Raw genomic sequence first — 13910 nt, 5'->3', positions numbered from 1 at the left:
TCACTCTCATGTATAAATTCCTCATCCTTTCTCTTATGAGAAGCTCGGTGCATCATTAGGTCTGCCTCAATGTTACTGACCACCTGCTCATTAGATCCTTGTCCATCCTGCCTTATTAAAGCTAGCCGGAATGGGCTGACTTAATGGGTCACAGGGGTAGTAAATACATCTTTGCATGATGATGTGATGCCCACTGCCCTTAAAGAGGTGGTCATGCGTCTACTTCTTAAAAAGCCCACACTAGACCCAATGGAGTGTAACAACTATAGTCCAGTCACCAACACCCCCTTTTTGGCAGAGGTGGTTGTAGAGCGATTGCAAGTATTCCTAGATGACACTGATTATCTAGAACCATCACAATCTGGATTCAGACCTGGTTTTGAAACAGAATTAGCCTTAGTCACCCTGATGGATGACCTTTATCATGAGAGCAACAATGGGAGTGCAACCCTGTTACTTCAGATCGATCTTTCAGCAGCATTTGATACCACTGACCATGGTATCCTCTTGGACCAATTCAGTGGGATGGGTATTGGAAGCACTGTATTACAGTGGTTCCACTCTTACCTTCAAGGTCGCATCCAGACAGTAACACTGGGTGAGTGTTCCTCAGACCCCTGGCACTTGTGCTTTGGCATTCCACAGGGTACTATTCTCTCCCCAATGCTATTCAACATCTATATGAAGCAGCTGGGAGTGGTAATTGGGAGTTTTGGAGCAAGGTGTCAGCAATATGCTGATGACACTCTGCTCTATTTCTCCATAACATCTGAATCAGGAGAAGCTGTGAACACTCTGAATTGGTATCTGAATACTGTAGTAGACTGGATGAGGGTCAATAAACTGTGCTTGGATCCTGAGAAGACAAAGGCCCTTTGGGTACGTGGTTCCCATGTCTGGGAGACAGGCAGGTTACTTGTTCTGGATGAGGTCGCGCTCCCTCTGAAGGACCAGGTTCATAGCCTGGGGTACTCTTGGACTCATCTTTTTCACTAGAGGTCCAAGTATCCTCTGTGGCTGGAGTGCCTTTTACCAGCTTTGTCTGGTTCATTAGCTATGACCATTTCTGGACAGAGATAGCCTGGTCTCTGCAGTCCCTGCATTGGTAACATCAAAGCTGGATTATTGCAATGCGTTCTATGTGGGGCTGCCCTTGGCCCTGGTTTGGAGGCTACAGCTGGTGCAAAATGTGGTGGCTATAATGCTGATGGGACCACATGGCCGACAACATGCAACACCACTTTTAAAACATCTGCACTGGCTGTCCATCTGCTACCAAGCCAGGTTCAAGGTCCTTGTATTAATTTGCAAAGCAACTTAGGTCCATGTATCTTAGGAACCACCTGAACCATTATATCCCAGCTCAATGATTGAGATCATCTACAGGAGCAGCTTTGATCATCCCCCGAGTTGGCAATGCTCATTCAACATCAACACGAAATCGAGTCTTCAGTGTCATTGGGCCAGTTCTCATGCATATTCTCCCAACAGAGATTCAACAGACAAGTTCTATTTTAACTTTTAAGTACCTGCTGAAAACCTGTTCTACCAGGCTTATACAGGCAATTAAGAAAATGCTTTTTTTCACAACAGTTGATCTTTGCTTTTATATTTTTAATTAGTTATTTAATTCTATGGTTGTTGTTTTTAACATGTTGTAAACTGCGTTGACATTTTTAATGAAATTGCATTATACAAATATTTTTCTAAATAAATAAACAAACTGTAAACACAGTTAACTCTAAATAGGCTTTGCAAGCAAAGTTCTAACCCTGGTTTCAAAGCTTGATTTAAAGCCAAGAATGGTTACTGGTAACACTGTATCCACCTCTTATTTCACTTGCAACTCCAGAAAGCCTTCTTGAGTTGGGGACCTGTGCAGTACAGTGGGCTGCAACCAAAGGGGAGAAATCAAAGGGTTCCCCCCCTGCAGAAACAAGTGGCTTCCACTTACACTATGCTCTGTTGGATTCAAGCCAATATGTGTAAACCTGCACTTAAACCACAACATTCACAATCCTCCAAATTACAGCTCTATTTTAGTCTTTTTATCAGTTTTAAGTCTCACATTATTCTTAAACAAATAATTGTACAGCCATATAAGTTTATAATGTTCTGGAATTAATTCAATATTCATTTCATATCATATTTACTACATAGCAGATGATGGATCAGCGTCTCTTCCTGTATGGGGACCATCACTATCTATCTCATCAAATATCAGAGTAAAGTGTATCATGCATTCAGAAGGGTAGGATAATCCAATAATTGTATGACCTGCAGGGATATAATAGTAACAGTGTTCCACATTTATGGAATTTACTTCCCAGCGGCGGAAAGGAGGCTACTAAAACAGTTTATGTCTTAATCCCTCCTTAGTTGACACCTGAAGCCAGCCCTTTCTTTCCCAAGCAACAAGGCAACAGCGAAATATAAAAACAAGTCCTTGCAAAATTAGCCTGAAATGTCAATCATAGAAGAACTTGTTGCTCTGCATAATTCTATCAAAACAAGCCTTCAGCACCTCCATAGACTGGAGCCCATAATTTTAATAACTTAAACAGAAGCAAGGTCGCTTACATAACACTGAAGTTTGTTGCAGTTAAACAGTACCTGCTTACTTCTGACATCTACGTATACCAAACACAACCAAATGATAAATAGTTCCTAAAGATGTTAGTAACAAAAGCCACTGCTTAGGCTTTAAGGAGCTGCTTTTTAACGATAACATATCAATGGTCTGTCATATCCCCTGCTGCTGACACAATGTCTGTGCTTACACTGGCCCTCCGGGGTTTTAGGCAGATGAGTCTCTCCATCAGGCTACCTAACATCCTTTAACTGAGAATTCCACAGATTGAATTGGCTTCCTTAACATTAAACAGGTGCCACACATGTTCTGCTTCTTCTCTTATGGTGGATATGGAGGATTGTACATGGCTGAAAATACACTACAGGCACAGGTATCTCAGGGTAAGGCACAGGATAAATAATTATGTGTCAATCCAGCTTATTGGCTGGGAGGAAAAGCCATCAGATCAAAAGTACTCTTTCAGGGAAGGGAAAGACTGCAAGAAGAAAAGGATAGAAGAAAAGGCAAAAGAAGCTCAAGTAAATGGAAAGAACTGGGAGGAAGGAGCAAGGAATGAGAACATTAATAGTTCTGATATTTGGAGGATTGCATTGAGACACAGTGTTCCATGGACCAGAGCATTTTTATAATGAATTTGCTCCTGTAAATCAGATTAAGATACTAGGTTGGATCCGGACAAAGTTAGTTATACATAGTTTCCACTTCATGGGGCTTAAGTTAGCTATGCCTAATCATCCCTAGTCATGATTTCCATGGGATCCTGCCATTGCTCGTGCTAACTATCTTTTTATTTATTTATTTATTTTATTTTGTTGCATTTATATACCGCCCATAGCAAGTAGCTCTCAGGGCGGTAAACAGAATAGGATAAAATACATACATCATAATAATAAAATCACAAAACATATAAGACACAATGAAAACAAAATATAATTAAACAAAATATAAGATGATAAAAGGATTAGTATTACAAGATTAAAAAGATAAAAAGATTAAAATGATTAAAATGCCTGGGAGCATAAGAAGGTCTTTACCTGGCGTCGGAAAGATAATAATGTAGGCGCCAGGCGTACCTCTTCTTTCATTTCTCACTCAGCAGCATTTGAGCTACAGCTACTTTCACAGCAACAAAATAATATTTCAGTCTCTCAAATTAGGAAAGTGTTTAATTTGTCCTATCAATATTAGGATGAGATTTCAATTGGAGTAGAAAGAAAGTGTAAAACTAATTTAATTGGGGGTGCCAGAGGGACAGCTCAGAAGTCATTCCAGTTAACATATAATCTACCTCTATGAAGGGTCTAAAACAGTTAGCTTGGCTTTATTTGACAACGCAATAGCATTCAAAGAACAATCTCCACCAGACATTACTCCAAATTAACCCCATTAAACAGGGTTTAGGTAGAAGGAGGTATTTTTAGTACAGAGCTAAGAACATGTTTTCTGTGCTCTACCCAAATAATGAAAACAGCAGTAATTGCAGAAAAGTTGTGCAATGCCAAAAAAAAAGATGGAAAATGCTCAACCTATTATGATCTTAGCTGGCTTCTATATCACATACATACATACAGCAAGCCACTGGATTCAGTCCTTCTCTCAGAATAGTGTTTTTACAGAGCATATGTGATAAAATATCCATTTAACTAACTACATTTATTCCCAGTTCATGCATAAACATTTATTCTTCTGTGATGCAATTTGAATTTTCCAGGGCCTAAATCAGCCTTGCAGCAACCAGTAGATTTAAAATTAGGTAATGCAGAATAATTTAAAAGACATCACATGGTAACTAGATATTTTAACATTTCATTTATCATTTCTAGTATCATTTTTGAAATCAGCTGTCTCTTAGAGAATTGTACTACAATTCTAGTTCACAGTTAGTTGGTCTTTCTCTTCTCACAAAGACTTACTCACTTAAAATCAAGGAATGAATAAATAAGCAAAATATTTCAGGAAAATAATAGTCCAATTACATGCCAAATGTTTCGGATGCATTTTGGCTTCAGCAATATGTTATTTCAGTAACATCTGCATAAATTAACTACATTTTTAATTACTGTAATAATATGAGTTCTGTGTAGCTCTTCTGTGAAGAAACATTACTTTACCTTTTAGTACTCAGCAAGTTTCAGTGTGACAAAGCTTCAGATCCAGTATCCTATGAAAGTCTGTTAGTTTATTAAGGTTATTCATTTCAAAATGATCTCATGTCCCTGATGCTTTTGACAAAAACAAGAATTATCTAATTTTGTTACCTTTACAACTCATTTAATAAGCCTTTTAAGTTGAGACCTTGTTGCAGTCTACGTCTAGGTTGGAATTGCTTTTTAATATGTTTTTAAAACTTTTTTTTTAATGTTTTTAAACTTTTTTTAAAGATGTCTTGAAAACTTTTTTAAAAAGTTTTTAAAGATGTTTTGTTTTGATGTATGTTAAAGTCTGTTTTTATGATGTTTTAAAGTGTTTGTCCTGCTGCCCTGAGCTCCTGTTGGGAGGAAGGGCGGGATATAAATAAAATAATAAATAAAATAAATAATAAATAAATTTATTGAACTTAAATGCCATCCGTATGCTGATAGTTAATATTTCCTGGTAATATTCACTTTGCTTTTAAAGTTTATGTTGGAGACATAATAAATGTCCAATGGCCCAAGAATATTATTTTCTTGTGGTATTTTGCCTATTTTACAGTATTATGTTGTAGATAGATGTTTGTAGACAGATATATGCTTAGAGAATCAGGGTGATAGGATCTTATCTAATCATCGTAGAGGGCTGATGTGGTGCTTACACATTTCTGTACTCCACTTTACTTATGTGCACTGCAATGTCTGAAGTGGACACAGATTTCACCACATGACGAGAATCAGTTTGTGCACTTGTCACACTTAAGGAAGGAATGCACACCACCCTCCCTACAATGAACGTTTTCCATGCAAAAAAAAATAGTGTCATATCTGAAAATGAAAATGGGCTGCCTTCAAGTCGATCCCAACTTATGGCTACCCTATGAATAGGGCTTTCATAGTAAGCAGTATTCAGAGGTGGTTTACCATTGCCTCCCTCTGAGGCTAGTCCTCCCCAGCTGGCTAGGACCTGCTCAGCTTGCCACAGCTGCACAAGCCAGTCCCTTCCTTGTCCATAACTGCCAGCTGGGGGTCAACTGAGCTCTTTGGGACTGTGCAGCTTGCCCACGGCTGCACAGGTGGCAGGGTAGTAACCCCTGAGCCACTCACCGTGGGGGTGATCTTTAGCTGGCCCTTGACACCCAGGAGACACAAGCAGGGATTTGAACTCACAGACTCTGGACTCCCAGCCAGGCTCTCCTCCCCACTGTGAAGCAGCCCTTATTTGAGCTTACATGAAGGGGTTGTTTTGACTGTTTTATTATTGTTGTTGTTGTTGTCAATAGGAAAAGCCTATGGATACAATCTAGAGAAAATCAAATACGTTGAAATCAATAGACCTGAGTACAAAAGTTAAGTGATAATGCCCCACTAATTTATTTGTGACTTTAGCATGTTTGGCTCTCTTTGGATGAGGATATACATCAAGATGATATACTTCCTATCCATCTATTGGAATCTGCAGAATGATTATAATGAGAACACTTACTATAAACAGCTCTTTCCTTATATGCTGTGTCTTATCACCCCATGTAGTACTGTTTTAGGTTTGTTTCATGACATGCTTTTTATCTTCTGACATTAGATAAGAAGCTACGATTCTCTATCAGTTGATTCCACTTGTTGATGGCTGTGTCACCCAAATGCAAGCCACTGCAAGCCCAGAGAATCAAGTAGCTAATGTATTATCTCTGGAAATCTTTAACTGGCAGGGAAGTAACAATTACATGCTAACCACAATTAGTCGCTTCTAAAGTTGTGCATGAAATCTAAGTCAGTTGTCAAGTGGAATACATAGCAATAATTTCAGTCATGGGTGTTAAGCACCACTTTCACTAGTCATGCAACTACAACAGAGTATGCGGCTTTTGTCTGTGACTTGTGCCATTGATCTCAGTGTGGCCATTCACTTTGCAGTACATTCTAATTAGGAGTTGATAGAATCAGACTAATTTGAGTAACATTTCAGCACAAAGCAGCCGGAGAGGACACCTCCCAAAATGTTATTACACATGCTGAAGCCATTCCTCACAAAAGTGAAAAGACTATCTGGAGTGAAAAGCATTACTAACACGATACTGTTCACAATGGATCTCAAAGGGTCAACAAGAGTTGCAACTGCTCAGGAGACCTGCAAGAAAGAGAGCAGAGACAGACTGCAAAAGGCTAGACACTGTATTATTGATGCACAGTATGGGCTTTCATTGTAAAGAATAAGTCCACACTTTAAAATAAAAGCCCAGCATAAGGACCAGATTTTCCCCCAGTAGATTTCTTTTAGAAGTTATTCAAAATACTGAATTATGGAATGAGCCATCAAATACAAATTTACAACTTATAAACATATCATCAAAATCACTGAATCATTTAAAAGCACAGTAAAAAAGGTAAAGGTGTCCCCACACTTATAGTGCGAGTCGTTTCCGACTCTTAGGGTGATGTCTTGCCACGTTTACTAGGCAAACCGTTTATATGGGGTGGGATTGCCAGTTCCTTTCCCAGCCTTTCTTTACCCCCCAGCATATGCCGGGTACTCATTTTACCAACCACGGATGGATGGAAGGCTGAGTAGACCTCGGCCCCTTTTACCGGAGATTCAACTTCCTCCTTCCATTGGAATTGAACTCCGGCTGTGAGCAGAGCTTCGGCTGTGTTACCACCGCTTACCTCTCTGTACTTGAACACAATAAATGCTCACTAGCCACAAATATAGAATACACACATACATATGAAGGCCAATTTTTCCAACACTAACCAGCCATGGGAAACTCATAAACAGAGCAAGATGGAGGTAACCATCTCCTGACATTTGTCCTCAGCAACCAGTAATCACATGTGTTTTTACTGAGAATGGTTCTACCAATTCTTACCAACTCTTAACTTTGGATCATTCTTTAGTGTGCAGACTGTAACCACATTCAAAGCCAGTTTGGTTATAACCATGACAAACAATTTAATCTTATGTCCTCAAACTGATCTACTGATAATAAGTCTAAGAAACAAATACAACTGATGAAGCAGGTCTTGCCTATGAAACCTTATGCCAAAATAAATGTATCAAGATACAATCCAGCCTAGATTAAGCACTTTTAAATCCATTTTTTTTCCAAATAGGAGTGTATTATCTGCACATGAAAACAGTGAGATAAAACTGTGCTTATACTTGGCACAAGTATGATTGACTTTTGATGCCCTTAGATTTTAAGTGCCACTCCACTTTATTATTGTATTTTGCTACAACATATGCGCAAGACTACTCTTCCCTCAGGATCAAATATTGCCTCTGGGTATTTCTGGAGACCCATTTAATTGTGAATGTGAACAATCTTCTTCTCTCTACTTTAGACCTAGTGGGGAATTGTTCTCGCAACAGCAACATCAGTCTAATCCTCATTAATATAGCAAATGCATTTAGATTCACTTTGGCTAAGCAGACTGTGCTGTGTTAATCAACAAACGGGATGCTACGGAATTTGGCCTTGAAGTATTATCCTCTTACTAAGATGTGTCTGGAAAGTGTGGGAACAGATGTACAAATGGTATTGATTCTGCCTTGTCTTCTGCTTTGTTTTGCTATTATAACTAGTAATGATATGCATACCTGTTAATATTTATACATTTGATTCCTAAAATACTAATACAAAAGAAACTCATTAAAAATGTACACATTTTGCATATCTATATATTACACACCACTGTGATTCTGCAATGTACCATATATTTCTGATACAGCATATACCCAAGTAGATACATTTATCTACATGTTTTTATTTTTAAAAAATGTCCCAACACAGGGACACATCTATTGCTGGAAAAGTCAGAGAACCTTCCTCTTACACCTAATTTAACTGTTCTTTTGACTAAGACCTTGAACATACGTATGTCAATTAAAATTGTGGGTAGGTTTGAAAAATCCACCCACTATTTAATTACCAGTGTATTATGCTCAGCATTCAAATATTTTAAACCTATCCAGCTACCCAGCAGCAAGAATATAAACACGCATGTAAGTTCTCTTCCACAGGTTTCCACAGATCACAATATGATTGGCTAAATTCCACTACAAGTTAATGTCAGGGCAAGGCACACAGCTTTGCAAGTTTCCATGGCAGCTCTCCACAGCTGTATCCCTCACAAAAATACGCCCTCTCAGGAAATAAAAAATCGAAGTGCACAAGTTCACATTTGCCTATGCCAACATATTAGGCCAATAAACAGTTCTCAGCCACCATTATCTGTAGTAACCAGCATTAAAAACAAAAGCAAAAATATGCTTGCTTACCTGAAACGGAAACTCTCATGATGGCCTCCAAGGGTCTGTTGTTGTCCAGATCCCGACTGAGCTTAAGTTCTCCAGTAGCAGAGTCCAAAAGCAGCAGATTTAACTCATTGCCCTGGACAAAGGTGTAATCAAGTTGGTCAGATATATCGGGATCATGGGCAGGGATCTTGCCAATCACTCCAGAAGGGAAACTATTAGACTTATTGGTGACATAATTGTTGAAGAGGATCTGGAAGTCTTGCAGCACAGGAGGGTTGTCGTTCTGATCTAGCAGGCGTATGTGTACAGTGGCTCGGCTCACAAGTGGGGCTGAGGTAGCTTGCACCACAATTACATACTCTGTCTGGGTCTCATAATCTAGATCCATCAGGGCTGTGAGATCACCATTAAGAAGGTCAAGCTGAAAGACCTCAGGAATGTTCCCTTCCACAATTTGATACATGATCTGTGCATTAGTTCCCTCATCAGGGTCTACAGCACTGATCCGGGCCACAATGGAACCAACAGGGCTATTCTCCTCCACAAAAATATCAAATTCATCTTGTTCAAAGACAGGTGGATTATCATTGATATCCAGCACAGTGACCTGAATATCCACATAGGCTTTGAGGGGTGGACTGCCCCTGTCCACAGCAAAAGCTCTCAGGCTGTAGACAGCCACATTCTCACGATCCAGTTTGCGCAGTGTCCTTATCACCCCTGATGTGGCCTCTATGTAAAAATCTCCATCACCATCATCACCACCCTGGAATGTATAAAGGAGGCGGCCATTAGGGCCTGAATCACGGTCAGTAGCAGACACCTGCAAGACGCTGGTGGAAAGAGGCACATCTTCAAAGACAGCACCCTGATAGCGGTCACGAAGGAAACGGGGTGCATTGTCATTGGCATCCAGAATGAGGATCTCCACATAGGTGGTGTCAGACTTTTGAGGGATCCCATTGTCCTGGGCTGTGATGGCCAAAGTGTAAGAGGCTTGGTCTTCATAGTCTAACTCCATCAAAGTGGTGATTGTGCCTGTGTCAGCGTCAATGCGGAACTGAGGGATGCTATCCTCCAGTATGTAAGTGATCCTAGCATTCTCCCCAGTATCCTCGTCAGTGGCACTGATTGTTACAATGGGTGTTCCAATGGGCTTGTCTTCACTGATGCTCACTGTGTAGTGGGAACTCTGGAAAACTGGCCGGTGTGTGTTGGCATCTGTGACATTGATGAAGACTTGAACAGTGTCAAACAGAGTTCCATCTGAAGCAGTGATCGTTAGCACATACTGCCTTTCCTGCTTGTAATCCAGGGGTAAGGCCAGAGTGATCAGCCCACCTGCACTCTGACTAGTGATAGCGAAACGGTTCCTTGTGTTGCCACTAGTGATCTGGTAGGTAACCACACTGTTCACATCCTTGTCCACTGCTGTCAGTGTCAAGACACTGCTGCCTACTGCGGCATCCTCGTTAAGCCTGAGCTGATAAACTTTTTCAGTGAAAGTAGGGCTGTTATCATTGACATCAAAGACAGTGATAGATACACTGGCTGAGGAAGTCATGACAGGCACTCCGTGGTCCCTGGCCTCCACCCCAAAATGGTAGTTCTCGACAGTCTCTCGGTCAAGCTCAGCTGACACTATAATCCACCCAGTACTATTGTTGATCTGGAATGGAAAGCCTGTGTCCCCACCTGGGGGCGCTAGAGCAGAAGGCTGAGACAGCTCAACGAGTTTGTATTCCAAGCGGGCATTATTCCCAGAGTCAGCATCTACTGCCTGAATGTGTAACACTGAATAGCCTAGGGGGACGTTCTCTAGTACTGTGGCTTGAAAGGGGGTGCTTACAAAAATGGGGGCATTATCATTTACATCCAACACTTGAATGGACACCATCCCACTAGAATTTATCTGTGGAGGCCTTCCCCCATCCTGGGCCTTGATCCTTAGCGTGTATTCTCGAATAGTCTCATAGTCAAGGGGGTTGATCAAGTCAATAGAGCCAGAAAATGAATGGATGTAAAACTGCCCCTTGAGGTTCCCACTCACAATGCTGTAGTGTACCTGGGCATTGTTGCCACGGTCACGGTCAGTAGCTTGCACCTGCAGCACTTGGCTGTTTACAAGGGTATTCTCTGGGATTTGTACCAAGTAGCGTTTCTCACTGAACTGAGGGGAATTGTCATTCTCATCTTCAACTGTGATATGCACTGTGACGGTGGCACTTCGAGGACCTGGGTCTTTGCCCTGGTCATTGGCTTCTACCACAAGATGGTATTCAGAGACCTCCTCTCGGTCTACAGGAGCACAAGTCCTCACAACACCAGAGTGTGGGTCAATCTCAAAGACCCCTTCCCCAGCACCTGGTTCCAGGATACGATACAGCAAGTTAGCATTGTCTGGGGCATCCTCATCTGTGGCACGAATAGTCAGCACCTCATAACCCACCTCTAGATTCTCTCGAATGTTCTCTCTGTACTCAGGCTGCTCAAACACTGGCCCGTGGTCATTGGTGTCACTCACAGTTACCGTCAAGAAGGTGATGGCTGATCGATGCCGTGGCAAGCCATGGTCCGCTGCAGTCACTTGAAGCACGTGGGTATCCTTAGTCTCCCGGTCCAGGCTACGGGTGGTAACCACTACTCCTGTCTCAGAGTCGATGGAGAAGTAATCATCCGAGCGCTTGTCAAAGAATGCCTCCATGGAATATGTCAGCCGGCCGGCCTCCCCATCATCTGGGTCATGGGCTTCTAGGGTGATGACCGCAGTGCCTGCAGGCTGGTTCTCCGCAATCGACACCTGGTAATTGGGCAGCTTGAACTGTGGTGAGGTGTTCACGCTCCTCATTCTCCGGGGCCCTCGAGGCCAAGAATCCCAGCTGCTTTCCCTCCCTGTCCAAAACTCTGGGGAGACTGCCTGCCTGTTTCTACCCACCTCCAACCTACTCTGACCTTCTTCTCCACCCACCACCTGCTTCATTCCCCCAACATAGGGGCTCCCCAACCCTACCAGGACATCCCCCGGAGCCCTCCTCACCTTACAAAGCAGCCACAGGCGGCTGGTCTCTGAGGGCTGCTGGCAGCCAACTCCTTTCCCTCCCTCTGCTACCTGGCTCCTGCAGCCCAAGGGGCTGCCCTGGGGACACCGACACTGTGGGAAACTGGTCAAGGTCATGAGGGCAGAGAGCAGTAGCCTTCCCTCCGCCTCCCCCTCCTTTGGGGGCATCTGCTGTTTAGGGGCAGAGGGGAAGCAGAGCAGGGAGGGCAGCTGCCTCAAGGGGAGGCCTGGGAGGACGCAAAGGTGCGGCTGAGCCCTGCCCTTGCCGCCGGTCCGTTGGCTGGGGCAGCCGGGGCCGTGCAAGTAAGCCGCCAGGCGTAGAGAGAGGACGCCGCCGCGGGAAACCAGGCGCAAGCGGAGAGGCAGCGGGTTGCGCGCCAAGCCGGCGCACTCCACGGGCTTCTTCGTCCTCCTCAGCAGCCCGTCGGTCGTCACCTCGACGGCGTCCCTCAACTGGCGGGGCGTCAGAGTCTCGTCCAGCGCATAGAGCCACTCAGGTCCCAGCGAGAGGTCCAGCAACAAGGCGCCCTCCGGGCCGCCGGCGAGGTGTAACTCCCAGCCCGCCGCCGGCACCAGGAGCGCGAGCCACGACAGCCAGACGGCCACCGGGAAGCGGAGCAGCATCTCCAAGGCTGACGAGGCAGGGATGGCGGCCAAAGGGCGACAAAACCCATCCACCCCCCTGAGCTGCTCATCCGGCCTCGTCCATGAGCAGCTGGGGGGAGCAAGGAAAAGAGCTTTTGGCTTCCCCTCAGGGGTCTCCAAGGGGCACGGGCCGCTCCCAAGAAGGAAACAAGATGGCTTGGGGATAAACTTTTGCCAACCTTCAAGTGTTTTTTTCCCCTGTTCTTTTCAAAAGAGTTCAAAATGGCTCCTCTCTCCGCCACCAAATCCTGCTCCAAAGTGAACCTGCCACTCGCCTTGTAACGCGTCTCACCCTGGGTGGCGTCTTCCCCGCGCGCAGTTCCCAAAAGCAGATCCCCTCCTCACCATCGCGTCCCTTCATTCACGGCCGCTTCCTCCCGTCGCGGCACCAGCTGCTCATCCAGACGCCCAAGGAGCAGCGAAAAAGAGGTGGTCCGTCGGTGGCACAGCCAGTCCCATGAATCGCCTCCTTTCTCCCACCGGGAATAGCTCTTTTCATATATCCGTCGCTGCTCTTCTTCCTTCCCCCGTCAGTTTGGTTCTTGGCCGCTGCTAAATCCCATCGCTTCCCCGGCGATGGAGCCGAAAGCCTCGACCGATCAGCTTTCCGAACCGCCCCGTCCCCCTACTTGCATGCGCGGCGGCAGAAAAGTTTGCTTCTCTGTTTCTGTCCAACCCTGGGCGACATGTGCACGCTCCGCTTGGGACGCGACAACAGCGAAAGTTTGCTCAACAAGGACTCGCGGCAATTTCCTGCGGCTGCTTCTCTTCGGCTTTCCCCCCCCTCTTTCCCCCCCTCTCTTTCATGTATTGTTATTCCACAGTGATTGAAAGGTGCTGATTGTTAAAATCTCTATGGAGACCACAGATGGGTCGCAAAAGCGATCCCGAAGAGCCCAGGCGGCTGCAGCCAGTGCCTGAGGCGGAGTTTCCTGCCTTACGCACGCTGAAGAGCGGCAACCTGCAAGCAAAGCGAGGGGTGGGTGAGAGAGGGAGAGGCGTGTCTGGGGAGGGGGGGGGAACCACCGCCGCAAACAAACTCCGAGTGAGAGAAAGAGGCGGGCTTGGGATGGCTCAGCCCATTCTGCCGCTCCTGGTCTGCAGCGCTCTCTAGTGGTCTCAGGGCAGAAGCGTCAGGCAGCTTTGAATGGAAAGTGTGGGAAGCGCCTTGATCGATGTTTGTTGATTCTGGCCTTAGTTCCCTAAAGATTACTTCCAAGGCCC

The 13910-nt window shown here is 44.2% G+C and overlaps 1 protein-coding gene across 4 annotated transcripts in view; it reads right to left on the bottom strand.

Moving 5' to 3' along the window:
* The window catches only part of CELSR1 (cadherin EGF LAG seven-pass G-type receptor 1), a 248708-nt gene extending 235258 nt beyond the window's left edge, over nt 1-13450 (bottom strand). For 3 of the 4 annotated variants that reach the window (XM_061640286.1, XM_061640288.1, XM_061640289.1), the window contains exon 1: nt 9005-13450. In XM_061640286.1, coding sequence (XP_061496270.1) covers nt 9005-12665 — 3661 coding nt within the window. In that variant the 5' untranslated portion in view covers nt 12666-13450. The remainder of the gene's footprint in view (nt 1-9004) is intronic. The other variant, XM_061640290.1, reaches the window with a different exon arrangement.
* Nucleotides 13451-13910: the final 460 nt, after the last annotated feature.

The sequence above is a fragment of the Rhineura floridana genome, chromosome 8 (genome assembly GCF_030035675.1).
Source record: "Rhineura floridana isolate rRhiFlo1 chromosome 8, rRhiFlo1.hap2, whole genome shotgun sequence".
Taxonomy (NCBI): Eukaryota; Metazoa; Chordata; class Lepidosauria; order Squamata; family Rhineuridae; genus Rhineura; species Rhineura floridana.
The sequence above is the reverse complement of the archived record's forward strand: the minus strand, read 5'-3'. Positions and strand labels throughout refer to the sequence as shown.